General features: G+C 38.9%; 1 protein-coding gene across 2 annotated transcripts in view; it reads left to right on the top strand.

The window, feature by feature from the left end:
- The window catches only part of ghr (growth hormone receptor), a 171,129-nt gene that overhangs the window by 142,905 nt on the left and 13,313 nt on the right, over positions 1-14,911 (top strand). The window contains exons 1-5 of one of the 2 annotated variants that reach the window (XM_062972447.1): positions 4,009-4,059; positions 6,438-6,451; positions 6,776-6,795; positions 12,603-12,732; positions 14,118-14,284. In XM_062972447.1, the coding sequence (XP_062828517.1) occupies positions 4,024-4,059; positions 6,438-6,451; positions 6,776-6,795; positions 12,603-12,732; positions 14,118-14,284 (367 nt within the window). In that variant the 5' untranslated portion in view covers positions 4,009-4,023. Of the gene's footprint in view, positions 1-4,008; positions 4,060-6,437; positions 6,452-6,775; positions 6,796-12,602; positions 12,733-14,117; positions 14,285-14,911 lie in introns of those variants that run through there. The other variant, XM_062972446.1, reaches the window with a different exon arrangement.

The raw sequence follows: 14,911 nt of genomic DNA, 5'->3' as shown, positions 1-14,911 counted from the left end.
GAATAAACATGAGAGTTTAAATAATAAATGTAAGGCTTTTTCGTGGACCACCCTGAGAATTTCAGGGTGGGGGCTGAAGCCCCTCAAGCCCCCCCCCCCCCCCGGCTACCTGCCTGCCTCCTCCTCCCAAGAAAAATTCAGTTGATGCTGAAAATTTAAAAGAAAAAGAAGAAAAATGAAAAAAGAACCCATGCATCTTTGGAAATAGTCAAGTTGAACCTTATATGTAAAATGCTTATTTTTAACACAGGAGTACCATAGAAAGAAGCAAATGGATGAAATAAATATTTGTAAATATAGAATTAAAAGTACCAAGGACCTTAGATTATGGTGTAGTTGACAACACACAATGTTCCCTATTACTGGCATTCTGTTGATTAGCCATAACTAAAGTAAGCCCATTTAATGGTGAGCTAATGCACATATAAATCCTATGGATTCAGTGGATCTCCTCTGATCAAGACTCACAACAGGATTTAGGCTTATGTGCTTTGTTTCTTTCAGCTGCTTAATCTGCTGTCTTTGCATTTTTACTGATTATCCCAAAGTGTTTCTATGTCTGGTTATAAAAGCTGGACAGTTGAGAAAGTTGATGGGAAGAAAATCAAGTCATTTGAAATATGATGCTGGAGAAGAGGTCTATGGACTTAATTGTGTGCTAAAATTGAATGGATCTTAGAATACATCAATTCTGAATTCTCATTAGAAGCAAATATGACCAAAATGAGTGTTATATTTTGGATATTTCATGTCATCATAGGACTCAGTGGAAAGGCTATAATGCAAATATTAGTAAAATGAAAGGCAGCAGGAAAAGAGGGAGGCCACACTGCAAGTGAATTGAGTCAAAGCCATGGCTCTGACTTTGCAAGAACTGATCATGACAGTTGATGATAGAGGTCATCATAAATCGAAATCATGTTAATACTAGCAAAGAAACCAACCATATGTATTTATATAGCAAAATTTAAATAATACAAATAGTCCACCTAATGACTAGATTGGTAAGCAACAGCTGTCCCGGGTCTCAGAGAGAGATCTTTCCCATCACCATAATCAATTTGATCCTTTCAAATGGAAATGATTGAAACTGGGACTTGCTATCTGAAAAGGATATACTACTGAGCTGTTATTGCTGTTACAGTAGGCCCTTCACTTTTGCAGAACCCCTACAAATGGGGATAAAGGCAAATAAAAAAACACTATCTTTTTACTTGAGAGAACACCTCTAAGGAATCTCTAAAGATCCTCCAGAGTGACTATATGGTCAATTTCTGCTGGATGTTGACTACAGAATCAAATTAATCTGAAAATGTCAAATCAACTAATGTGGATGGCTGGTTGTAATGCCCTTTCTCATTTTTAATTTGCTAGAGCCCTGTGGTATATAGAAAGGTGAAACTGTCAGCATCCTTTCCATTTCTGGCATTCTCAACCGATCCTAAATCTTTATCAGATTGTAAAGATTTTTTTTTCTTTTCCGTCATGGAATTGAATGCCTAAATTTGTACATTTTTCAAAATGCATTATTTCCATGTTACTCATTTTTACACTTCTTACTTAACAAAAGTGTCCAAAAGGAATCTTGTTGCACCTTTGAGACTAAACTGAAGCAAAAAGTTGGTAGTATAAGCTTTCTTAGACTTGTGTCTACTTTTTTAGGTGTTATACATGTGTGTTTGTGTGCTTCTCTCAAAAATGTGCATTTTAGGTGTTCACATTTTATATGCATCTACAAACACCTCAGAAATCTATAGATCTTTGAAGGTAGATGGCTCCATCTCTTGGTGTTCTCAGAAGATACAAAACAGTGATTTTCACATGGAAATCAAGCTCAGGGAAGCTGTCTATTCCTACCCATGGTAATAATCCTAAAACTTTGTTCTAATAGCATTCATTTAGCATTCACAATTTCGCTCTCAAGGCACTTTCTATTCATCCAGGTTCTTTTATTAAGCAGAAAGGGAGCACCTTCTATTCAATGAACTCTTGCAGTCAATGAGATTCCAAGAGCAAATATTTTAGTTGTCTTTTAGTTGCCTCAGTTATCATTGCCACTCACTCCTGCACTCATTGTGGTTATAATTAAATGTAAAGTTGGTGATCTACAGAAGAAAGGATTTCAATTTGCTTTATGAGGAGGCCTTGGTCGTTTGAATGGCTGTGTATAAGATAAATTAGGGAACAGTTGCAAACCTGTTTGTTAAATGTATTCCTTCATTAAAAATATGCATAACCTTGAGTTCTTTTGAAAAAGCATCAATAAAACCTGTGTGCTAGATTTCTAGAAAGAATATAATCTTACTGCTTGAATACCATTGTTAGTACTCAATAAGATCCTATTTGGAATGGAAGCTGCAAGACCAAAAAAGTGTATAAATGAATGTAATTTTAAACCCCATGAATTTCATAGAATTTTCTTAGGCAAGGAATATTTAGGAATGATTTTGCCAGTTCCTTCGTCTGAAATAAACCCTACAGCACCTGGTATTTATTGGCAGGTTTCTATCTAAGTACTAACCAGGGCTAATTACTGCCTAACTTCCAAGATTAGATGGGATCTGATGTCTTGAGGGTATTTGTGTTTATAGGTGTGCGTGTATCTTTTTCTATCCAAACTTTCTCCTTGTTTGTTGTTGCTCTGTGCCTTCAAGTTGCTTTCAACCTTGTGCCGTCGCGCCTGGGGCTGTACTCTTAGTGAAAGAGGCATGGACGTGACATCTTTCCCCAGGGGATTGCTTCTTGCCCTCCTTTAGGGAAACTGGAACTCCCAAGGACCAAAACACTGTAGTTAACTCAAAAACTGGGTTTATTCTTCACAAAGGGGGTAAAAGAAAATATACATTACAGTCTTTGGTTGTTTAAGTCCATGAAGCTTGTCCAGATCCCTCTTTCTCTGGCTGTGAATGCCGGAGCAAACTCAGCCTCAGTCCAATGACCTATATCTGAAGACAAGAGTCTTCCTCTGTTGCCAAAGGACTGATGTGAAGGCGCTTGAGACTCCTCAACGTTGTTCAGGTTGGCCCTGAACATGAAGTGTGAGTCCCAAGGGTAAGAACCTCAGAATTGGTGCTGAGAGGTAACTTTTGAAGGGCTTTTTGAGCCAAGCCTCTCTTTCACGTCCATCCGATAAGAGAACTTGCTGATGGAATGAAAAGAGGAAACACTGTCCTACTTCAGGAAGAGGTGGAGCCAAACAGTTTTGCTGAGTGAGCAATGTAACAGGTACAAACAACATTGATTGACAGATATAAATAACCAATCCAACTACATTTACAGGGTAAGGGCAAAATCAGGCATGATACAGCAATTCAAATCTTGAAACTTATAGTTTGACATATAAATGGCGCCACTCGCACCGTCACAACCTATAGCAACCATAAAGCAACCCTATCACAGGGGTGTTTTGGCAAACTGTTCAAAAGAGGTTTGCTGTATGTTTTCTCTGAGGTGGAAAGAGTGTGTGCCGGTGCCTCTGCAAGATTCCTCACTGTTTATTCCTGTTAAGACCTCATTTAGTTGAAGAAGATTAGCATTTTATGTATAGTTTGTGGGGTTAGTCTAAATGGCCTCTTCCTCCTTGTATAAATGTATGAGTATAAAAGGCCAATTAAAATTATAAACCTTTATAAATTAATGAATTTTCCAACATTTCTGTAGATCTAATCCATTCTTGGCAGGCCCAAGCCCTATAACTAATAATACACAAACAGATGCAGAGAGAAAAGTGTGAGAGAGCATATAACTGGGGTAGAGGGCTCTTGTGTTCTTTGTACTGCTATCTTTTTTGCTTGGCATAATTAAGTGTCAGGTTAGCCTTATTCCTCTACTGTTGTCCTTATGCCTGCTGGCAAAGACATTTCTATTCTGGCAGGCTTTTGTCAATTTGACTACCAACCTACATGACACAATTGGTTTACTCTAGTTGGGACTCAGCAACAAGATTCTAGCCTGTGTTTTCAAATTGTCTTGTAATTCAATAGTGTTTTAATATTACATTTTGCTCAGTTGTGTTTTGACATTATGACATTTTGTATTCTAATCTATACCATTGCTGTTGTGTGCTTTCAAGTCATTTTAGACTTATAGTGACCGTAAGGTAAACTTATTATGGGCTTTTCTTGGCAAGATTTGTTCAAATTAAGTTTGTCTTTGCTTCCCTCTGAGAATGTTATAACCTTTCAAGGTTCATCTAGAATTAATGCAATTTAACACCATTTTAACTGTCATAACTATAGGATTGTGAGATGTGAAGTTTGTTTAGGCATCAGCATTTTTGACAGAGAAGGCTAAAGATCTTGTAAAACCACAATTCCCATGACTCCATGCCTTTAAGCCAGGGGTCCCCAAACTTTTTAAAGAGGGGGCCAGTTCACGGTCCCTCAGATCGTTGGAGGGCCGGACTACAGTTGAAAAAAAAAACGATAAACAAAATCCTATGCACACTGCACATCTCTTATTTTGAAGTTAAAAAAACCCAAACGGGAACAAATACAGCCTCGATGTTAATAACAATCATAATCATAATAAAAATAATAAAGAAGGTTAGAAGAGACCCCTTGGGCCATTTAGTCCAGCCCCCTTCTACCTTTGTGCACCAAAAGCACAAGCAAAGCACCACTGACAGATGGCCACCCAGCCTCAATGTTGTTAATAATGATAATAATAATAATAATAATAATAATACATCACACAGCCCTAAACGCTTGGGAACTTGTGATTTTATGATATAAAATCCAGCATATATATCTTGTTTCTGTGTTTGCTTGTTTGCATATATACTGTGTCTTTGTGTCAATAATAATAATAATAATAATAAGGATTAGAAGAGACCCCTTGCGCCATTTAGTCCAGCCCCTTTCTGCCTTTTTGCACCAAAAGCACTAGCAAAGCACCCCCCTTAATAATTAATAATTAATTAAATACTAATTCAAATACTATTATAAACAAGAAAAACTCTGGAAGGCACGCACCGGGCGAGGGAGGGGCCGGGGGCCGGATAAATGGCTTCGATGGGCCGCATGTGGCCCCCGGGCCTTAGTTTGGGGACCCCTGCTTTAAGCAATAGCAGTTAAAGTGGTACCACACTGCATTAATTCTACAGTGTAGATACATCCCTAGTTTTAAGACAAAGCCAGTAATAGTCAAATAAATAATTTAAAAATGAATGAATTTAATGTATTTGATGACTGCAGAGCTGCTCATAGACTTTCCCTGTGTGTTCCAGTCCCCCATTTAGAATGAGAGAAGGAGTTTAAATAAATGAAATGAAAATGAAATTAACTATATACTTGAGTATAAGCCAACCCAACTATAAGCCGCCCAGGACTCTCACTCGAGTATAAGCCAAGGGGGGGGGGCTTTTTTCAGCCCTAAGAGGGCTGAAAAATTCAGCTTATACTCAAGTATATACGGTAGTTGGATTTTGTTCTCCCAGACTTTGTACAGTCTGAGTGGCTACAGAGCAGATGGCAGCATAACCACATATAATTCCTGCTGTTTTGGGAATTTTAACAAGTGCTTCAGTTTTGATGGGATGTGTGGGTGGGCAGACTAGTTAGCATTTGTTGGAAGTTAATATTTTATTATAAACCAACTTGGCCTGTTTTCTTCCATATAGCTATAGAGATAATTTTCATGAATTACAGGAGACAAGACTGTAGTCTGTCTTCTTGCATTATGTGAGATGCAGGCTAAAGAGAAGATGAGCTATGTTGTGCCTTCCTTGTTGGTGTATACTCTATAATTATCCCTGTGCCATCAGTTTCAATGCTATTATTTGCCAACAGTGTAAAATAATAATAATAATAAAAATAAAACTTTATTTATACCCCGCCACCATCTCCCCAATGGGGACTCGGGGCGGCTTACATGGGGCCATGCCCAAGACAATACAATATAACCATAACATAATACAATTAAATAATACATTACATAAAATAAACAGTACAACATAAGATCGAAACAGCAATATAACAAGAGCGGGCTGCATGAACACTACATTTAAAAACTAGATTAAAAATTAAAACTCTGGGTGAGAAAGGGATCAGAATAAAAACCTCAAGGGACGGGACATCAGATAGTGAACCAGTCTAGAGGATAAATATTGGGGGGGAGTAGCATAGAACATTTACTCTCCGAAAGCACACCGGAAGAGCCATGTTTTTAAATCTTTCCTGAAGGCTAAAAGGGTGGGGGCTTGCCTGATTTCAATGGGCAGCGAGTTCCACAAGCGAGGGGCCACCGCAGAAAAGGCCCTCTCCCTTGTTCCTACAAGGCGGGCCTGAGATATAGGTAGTGGCGACAGGAGGGCCTCCCCTGATGATCGGAGAGGTCGGGCAGGTTTATGGTAGGAGATACGGTCACGAAGGTAGGCGGGTCCCAAACCGTTTAGGGCTTTATAAATGATGGTCTGCACCTTGAATTGGGACCGGAAGATGAACAGCAGCCAGTGGAGCTCCTTAAACAGGGGAGTGGATCTCTCCCTGTAACTCGCCCCCGTTATTAGTCTGGCGGCCGAACGTTGGACCAACTGTAACTTCCGGGCCGTCTTCAAGGGAAGCCCCACGTAGAGCGCATTACAGTAGTCCAGTCTAGAGGTAACTAAGGCATGCACCACCGTGGTCAAGTCAGACTTCACGAGGTATGGTCGCAGTTGGCGCACAAGTTTGAGTTGTGCAAAAGCCCTCCCGGCCACCGCCGACACCTGCGCTTCAAGCGTCAGCGCTGAATCCAGGAGGACCCCCAAACTGCGGACCTGTGATTTCAGGGGGAGTGCAACCCCGTCCAGCACAGGTTGCCACCCAATACCCCGATCCGACGAGCGACTGACCAGGAGGGCCTCTGTCTTGTCAGGATTGATCCTCAGCTTGTTTCTCCTCATCCAGTCCGCCACAGCGGCCAGGCACTGGTTCAGCACCCGAGGGGCTTCCTTGGAGTCAGGTGGGAACGAGTAGTGGATTTGTGTGTCATCTGCGTAGAGATGGCAACACCCTCCAAAACTCCGGATGACCTCTCCCAGCGGTTTCATGTAGATGTTAAAAAGCATGGGGGATAAAATAGACCCTTGCGGGACCCCACAGGTCAAAGGCCAGGGGTCCGAGCAGGTGTCCCCCAGCTTCACCATCTGGGAACGGCCCTCCAGGAAGGACTGGAGCCACTGCAAAACAGTGCCACCGAGTCCCATCCCAGAGAGCCTCCCCAGAAGGATACCATGGTCGATGGTATCGAAAGCCGCTGAGATGTCCAAGAGAACCAGCAGGGTCACACTCCCCCTGTCCAGTTCCCTGCGGAGGTCATCCACCAAGGCGACCAAAGCCGTCTCAGTGCTGTGCCCAGGCCTGAAGCCAGACTGCGAGCGGTCCAGAAAATCAGTGTCATCGAGAAACTCCTGGAGCTGCGTGGCCACCACCCGCTCCAGAACCTTGCCCAAAAACGGGAGGTTGGAAATTGGTCTGTAGTTGTTACATACAGATGGGTCTAGCGATATTAAAATATTTTTAAAAAGTGAATCTGACTCCCTGAAACTCCAGCATGTACTGAGTACATTATGTTATCAGACCCATCCATCAAAATTATCAAAATGAATGGGCCTGATAATATAATTTCAGCTGCATTTACAATGTCCTGATTACTATCTCCTCCTCCACCTTCTCTTTTTTATGCTTATTTCAGTTGCTGCAAATCAAGTCCAAAATTAGGAAAGGAAGGGGGCCAAACCTGGTCTTTCCAGGGTTTCTCTGCTTAAATCATAACTTTTTGTGTTCTTCCTCATTAATAGCTTTTGCCCTCATATTGCCTGGTCAAACTCTTTTGACTAAGATGTAACTGATAACGTGTCACCCATTTTCATCTATGAAATGTTAAAGGATATGCTATCAAGATGATATCAGATGATTTACCTTGCACAAGCATTGCATGGAGTAGCAAGCAAATGCCAGAACACAAGGATGAGATTCCCAAACCACCAAGCAAATTTTCCTTCTAACAATTTAATATTATTATTATCCTGTTTTTTCTCTCTAAAAAAGAGACTCAAAGTGGCTCATGATAAAACCAATATGCTGCAATCTGAAACCTAAAAGCATACAAACAAGGGTTGCTACTCAATGTATGGTTCTTCCCACAGTTCCTTCAATTAAATTAAAAGTCAGAGTATTATAAAGTTCTGTGAAAATATTATATCTCTAGTCAAAATGAGATCTGTTTCATCAAACACCAGTCTCTCTTCTTCCTTCACATCGAAAAATCTATATCTGAAGTTGCAATTGAGATCAATAGAGTGGGCTTTTCACATATGTGTATACTTTCTGAAGAAATATATCTAGCTGTGAAGCTTAGGCTTTACAGCATCAGAACAAATATGAGCAAGATTAGAGCAATGATGTTCCTGGCCTTGAATAAAATTCCTCAGCAGAACTTGGATAAACACAAGGAGAAGCCATCTTAATGAAAGGCAAATACCGATAAGAGGCTAAGTCAAGAGAGTCCAATCAAAATGAGAAAAGAATTCTGATCATGCCCGCAGGAGGACTTTGAAAAGGGTAATTGAAGTTTTATGGTTCCTCCCAGCCAAGCCAGGGAAGAAAACAAATTCAGTGTGTTGTTGAATGCTTTCATGGCTGGAATCACTGGGTTGCGGTGAGTTTTCCAGGCTATATGGCCATGTTCCATGGAATGACCATGTTACAGGGATGTCTGTGGAATGTCCCACCCTGGGTACTCCACAAATATATAAACCTCACTTACTTAGTTTCCAACAAACCTCACAACCTCTGAGGATACCTGCCATAGATGTGGGAGAAACGTGAGGAGAGAATGCTCCTGGAACATGGCCATACAGCTTGAAAAACTCACAGCAACCCAAAATTAATTCACCTTCTAAGTTTCTGGGTGTCACACTGCTGAGAGACTTATAAAACCATTGCCTGTGAAAACATCATCATCATCCTGCAATTCATTCAGGGCAAAGGGAAGAGCTGTTTCGACATCATTTAGCTATAAGAGTTTTGATTTACAGTTGGTTAAGAAAGAAGGAGTTCAAAGCTTGGATATTCTCATAATTCTGGAAAACAGGGTCAGACTTACCATGAGGAAGAATCAGCCAGCCACAGATAATTGTTTGTGGTACACACTGTTCTCCTGGGTTTAACTTTTGTAATTTGATTAATATGTCATCTCTAGGTGATCTCTAGGTTCTCCAGGAAAACTCTGTGATCAGCTTCTAGATGACAGACTTGATCTGGAGGACATAGAGATTCCTAGAGAGATGTTCTCTCAGGTTCAAAATTAGCATTGTGTTTTTTTTTTAATTCATGAGTTTTCCACTTTGCAGGAATCCTGCACCCATAACCTCAGTGAAAGTGGAGGATCTACTGTAAAGAAAGATAGAAAAATACTTATATGGCTACTCCTGCTTCCTGTTCTTGCTGTTGTGTTGTTATTGTGTTTTTACTAAAAGGAAATTGAGGAATATGCGAATAAGGTTTTTTTTCTTGAATGCAAAAATGTACTTGGTTGACCTTGAGAACTTTGAGAAAAGGATGTCCTTTGCTGTTCTACAAACTATCCTGGGCTGGTCCAACTATGAAAGGTGTTACTATTTATTTTAGACAAGCTAATGGTGTATTTTCATGTCTACCTCATAAATGAACCAAGCAAGGTAACAGTGTTTAGAACAGTGCCAGATAGAGTTGCCAGGTTTAAAACTGGAGATGTCTTCTGGACTTTTTATCTCTGTGAAGAAGAAATTCTCTTATCTGTGCATGTATGTTCTTTAGTTTCAAGTCACCTGTCAACTTACAGTGACCCAATGAATTACATAGGGTTTTCATGGGCAAGGAATACTCAGAGATGGTTTTGCTAGTTGCTTCCTGAAATTTAGCCTATAGCTATATTTGTTGGCAGCTTCCCATTGAACTACTGAACCTACCTAGCTTCCAAGATCAGGACTGAACCTGCTTAGTTGCCAAGATCAGATGGGATCTGCTGCCTTTAGGGTATAGGAATCTTCTTCATGATTTAATATAGCAATCTTAGTACCAGGATTGCTTTATATAGCTGATATTTCACCACAGGAAAGGCAGAATTATCAAGATCCTGGCAAGCAGCTTACATCGGTAATGAACTTGATTTGCTTTCATGAATCATAAACTGCACGGCTACCCTACAGATTAGGTTCATAGAGTTAAACTGTCATGGATTTTATGTTAAAATACTGGAACCACTATGTCATTGACTACAAAGGACTGTGAAAGAGCACTGTGATGATCCTGAGATAACCTCAATGGGAAAGGTGACACAGCCTGAATTATGTCTGCTAAGCTAAACAATTATTTGGTACTACTGAATTGGCATCAGTTGTCTTGGAGTCTAGCCAAAGTTGAGTCTGTAGCTAAAATCTGTGGTCATAATAAAATCAAAAACAGACACAGAGAATATTTGATTAGATTATGTCCTTACAATTGCAATGGTTGCACCAGCTATCAACCCTATCAGCTATCTAGCAGTCAATCTAAAAATGGCATTTTACCAGAAAGATCCCAACAAAACTATATGGTTTTTTTGTCTTGCAGGGTTTTTTAAACTTATTTTTCATTATCATTTTCAACTATTCCAAAGGCATTTGCTAAAACGGGTAAATGTATTAGCCAAGTATTTATTGGCTAGTGTTTATAAAGGTGCCAGTTGTCTTTAAATGCATTGGTCACTAAAATGTATAATTTGACACAACATTTATATATTATGAGCTATTCTACTGAGAAGTAAGAGGATCCCCCTGCCCCTCACTTGCCATCATTTACGGTATGTCATTTGTTAGTGAATATTCCCAAGTCTATTCTAAATCACCTTAGAAATATGTATTTCACATACCACTGAAACAGCTGGATATGCTTCTTTGTTTACCTCTTCTTCTACTTTCTTCCTCTTCTGTTTATATTTTGCATTTAATTTTAGATTGAAAAATATTTGGAGAGATCTATGGTCTTTGTGAAGCATCATGTATACTTATGGTGTTATATACATTACACCATCTTCACAGACAGTTTGCAGAGATGTGGGTAACTGAGAATGCAATATACAAAAACGGTGTGTAAAATTCCATAGTAACCTAAAGCAATCAAGCAGCACTTTTTACTGGGATTGGTAACATTGTCGTCCAACCAAAAGAGATAAAAATGAAGGCAGAAGTTTCCAGACAGATAGTTATCTTCTAGCCTAAATTTGGTCCTCCAAATATTCAGTTCCCAGAAGTTCTTGCCAATACAGTTAATGTATAAGACCTATGTGACGATGATCCCAAACCCCAGTCATTTTATCATCAAAACAGTGATGGGGATTGGTGGTACTAGTTTTGTTCATTTCTGGGAGGCCCAACTTGTTAAGCACAACTTTCCAGTGAACTGACCCTACAACTATAACAAGAACCTTGGAGATCTGCTGTCATTTCTATTGGAATACTCAGGTCTTTATAAGACACAAGTCTCTGGATTTATAAGACTTAATCCCGTCAAGTCATCAGGGTATATCTCTTTCTCTTCACCAATGCAATGATAACTATTATGTAAAGCCACATGTATGTTAAATTTCATATTATTTTATTTAATAAATTTAAAACTAAAGCACCTATGTGTATTCCCAAATTATGGGTTACATAGAAATTACATAGTGGGTGGCATATAATTAAAAAATAAGAACATCTTTTCTGTTATTATTGCAGTGACCCTATTGATTTTGAGTGTTGTTGAAGGAATTGAGTAGTTCCAGTGTCAAGGAGTTAACAGAACATTATGTTCATAAAGTGTTTGAAATAAATGGGTGCAAGGTAGGGTTGCCCCCCCCCCCTTTTAATTTAACTCTGTCAGCGGGGAAGGGAATGCATAAAGTGTCTGTGATTTTAATGGCCTTTTGATTGTAGTGGCATGGAACAGTCACTGAGAACTCCTGCATTGTATGCATGGAAATAACTGTGTATATCTACAGGGATACATTTAGAAATGGCAGCATCGATGCTGCATAAAATGGTACAGGATAATAATCCTTTCTTTCAGTTCAGATTCTGGGATGCTAACTGAAAAAGATGAATATTTAATGTATAAATAAAAATTTGGCAAGATGACAACCTCTACTTAATAAATAATTTTAGTTTAATCCCCTATGATTATTTTTTTCTTGCTTATTTATTACACAACTACTTATTCATGTACATTTACTTTTAAAAAAATAGTTTTCTTTCCACCAGGGCTCATAAAACAATGTAAAATAAAATAGATAAAAGCAAGGTAAACAGCAGCTGCCTCCAGAATATATGGAGATATATATATATATATATATATATATATATATATATATATATATATATATAAAGAATATATTGAATTGCTCCACATTTTTATGCCATAGAAACCTATCCCTATTCTTTTCAGGTTATTTCTGCTTCTGTTACAAAATTGTATGTTAAAGAAGTAATGCCCATGTTACTAAATTGTATGTTAAAGAAGTAATGTCCATGAATAGATAGGTGTACTTGTGAAATGAGGTGTACCTACCTATACTTTATCTCTCTGAAATTACTCTCATCCTTGCACTTCTCTTCTCTACAGCTCCACCAGAGAGACCACAGATTGTTAAATGCCGATCCCCTGAAATGGAAACATTTTCATGCTATTGGACTGTTGGCAATTTCCCTAATTTCACAACTCCAGGAACATTACACCTGCTGTATTCAAAACGGTATGGAGAAATCAGTTATGTGCTTGACGTTGCAGACACCAATTTGATTACTTCCCCAGAAATAAACACCTAGGTGTAGATAAGTAAACAAGTTGTTTCATAAATGAATATGTATGACAAAGCAGTTCTTAAAATCAACTTCTAGCATTTAGATAATAAATGAATGGTAGGTTCCTCAAGAACAGTGGTTGTCAACCTGTGGGTCCCCAGATGTTTTGGCCTACAACTCCCAGAAACCCAGGCAGTTTACCAGCAGGTAGGATTTCTGGGAGTTGAAGACCAAAACATCTGGGGACCCACAAGTTGAGAATCATGTTCAAGAAGAATCTTACTTCACTAGCTGTAAGATATTTTTGCAGCTGTATCTTAATGATGAGATCAACATGGAAACAACCTTAAAAAGATCATAACAACCCATGGTGGATAGATTTTTATATGGCTCCATTGCTGCTGTTAGACTTGCTATTTGCTATCTTAATGTTAGCCTAATTTTCATTTCAAGAAATAGCAGAGTACAGTGTTCCCTCACTACTTCGCGGTTCACTTTTTGTGGATTCGCTGTTTTGCGGTTTTTCAATAAACTCTAAAAGACTATTATAAATAATAAAAATTACAATTTACAGCCTAAGGAAGGGAGGAAGGAGAAACCAAAGGGAGAGAAAAGGAGCCCAAGCGGTAACGATTGGTTGATAAAGATTTCAAATAGTGTATAACTACTAAAATAATGTATAAATACTAAAATAAATATAGTGCCCCTACTTCGGGATTTTCAGTTATTGCGGGTGGTCCTAGAACCTAACCCCTGTGATAAGTGAGGGAACACTGTACCAAAATTTTCATATAAAAACCTCCTTTTGACGCCTCCCCCAGCATTCATTTTTGTTCATCAGTAACTATTTGATAAACATATTTTATAAACATATTTGATTCTTGCCATCAGAAATTAGGCATTTTTTCTACTCAAGAAGAGATAAATACAATTACAGACAGTCCCTGAATTACTAACATCTGACTTGCACACGACTCATAGTTAAGAACAGGGATGAGACAACAGGAGTGAGAGAAATCTACCACTCGGAAAGGGAATTAACTCCTGGCAGAGTTATCATGGGAAATGGTGTCTCAAATGGTGTTTTAGCACCAATCCTTGTTTCCACAAGCCATTTTTTCAAAATCCAATTACCACAGGGACAGAAAGTGAGGTGAAATCTTCTGAACAGGGGCACAAAGAGCAAAACAAACATCAGAGGTGTTAACACCTCCCTATAGTATCCAAAGCTTTTATGTATGTATGTATGTATGTATGTATGTGGTTGGAGTCACGCTTAAAAATGTACCTGTGTTTCTTGCCTGTTTAATCCTGAATTATTTTCCTATCATTCTAGGCAGGCTGGAGTGGAAGAATTGAGAGAATGTCCTGATTATGTAACTTCTGGTGAAAACAGCTGTTATTTCAACACAAGCTACACTTCCGTTTGGGTTCCATACTGTATCAAGCTGGCTGACAAAACCCAGATGTATGATGAAAAATGTCTGCGTGTGGAGGACATAGGTATACTTCCAATATTTATTTAGTCTGCTTCTTTTATAGCAGTGTAACTGTGTTTGGGGTTTTTGTCGTATATGTTAATCTGAAGATGAAAGGTGCACTCGTTTGAAAATCAGAAAAGAATCCTGTTTTTCTCATTTTTAATGCAACTGCCATATCACTTCTCAATTTTTCTAGATGTTTTACAGCCTCATAGTCCAAAATTCACATAGTCACATCCACCAGCTCCCATGAATATTGTACGATTTGTGTTTTCTCTACTTCCAACACCTGCCCTCTGATTTTAAAAATTAAGTGTATTTCTTCAAACCTGTCCAACCTTTCATCCGTATATCATTTTGCCTGTGAACAACTAGTTGTCTTTCTAATGGACACATGGGTGGTTCTGAGAATTGTGACTGATTCTCCATTTTTATGAGCCCAATGGATTTATCACCCTAGGTTGGGAAAACCAAAACCTGGACTTATGATCCAACTAGTGCACTTTCTCTTAACCACAAAAGTTAATGCTCCTTGTCTCAACTGTTTTTAAATGCTACAAAATCTAAGATATATAAACTGTAAGATGTTGTGTGTTTTGATAAAGGGCCATAGGGAGGGAGCAAAGCATATGCTTTAGGGGAGAGCAGC

Source organism: Anolis carolinensis, chromosome 2 (genome assembly GCF_035594765.1).
Source record: "Anolis carolinensis isolate JA03-04 chromosome 2, rAnoCar3.1.pri, whole genome shotgun sequence".
Taxonomy (NCBI): domain Eukaryota; kingdom Metazoa; phylum Chordata; class Lepidosauria; order Squamata; family Dactyloidae; genus Anolis; species Anolis carolinensis.
This window is presented reverse-complemented; position numbering and strand designations above follow the sequence as displayed.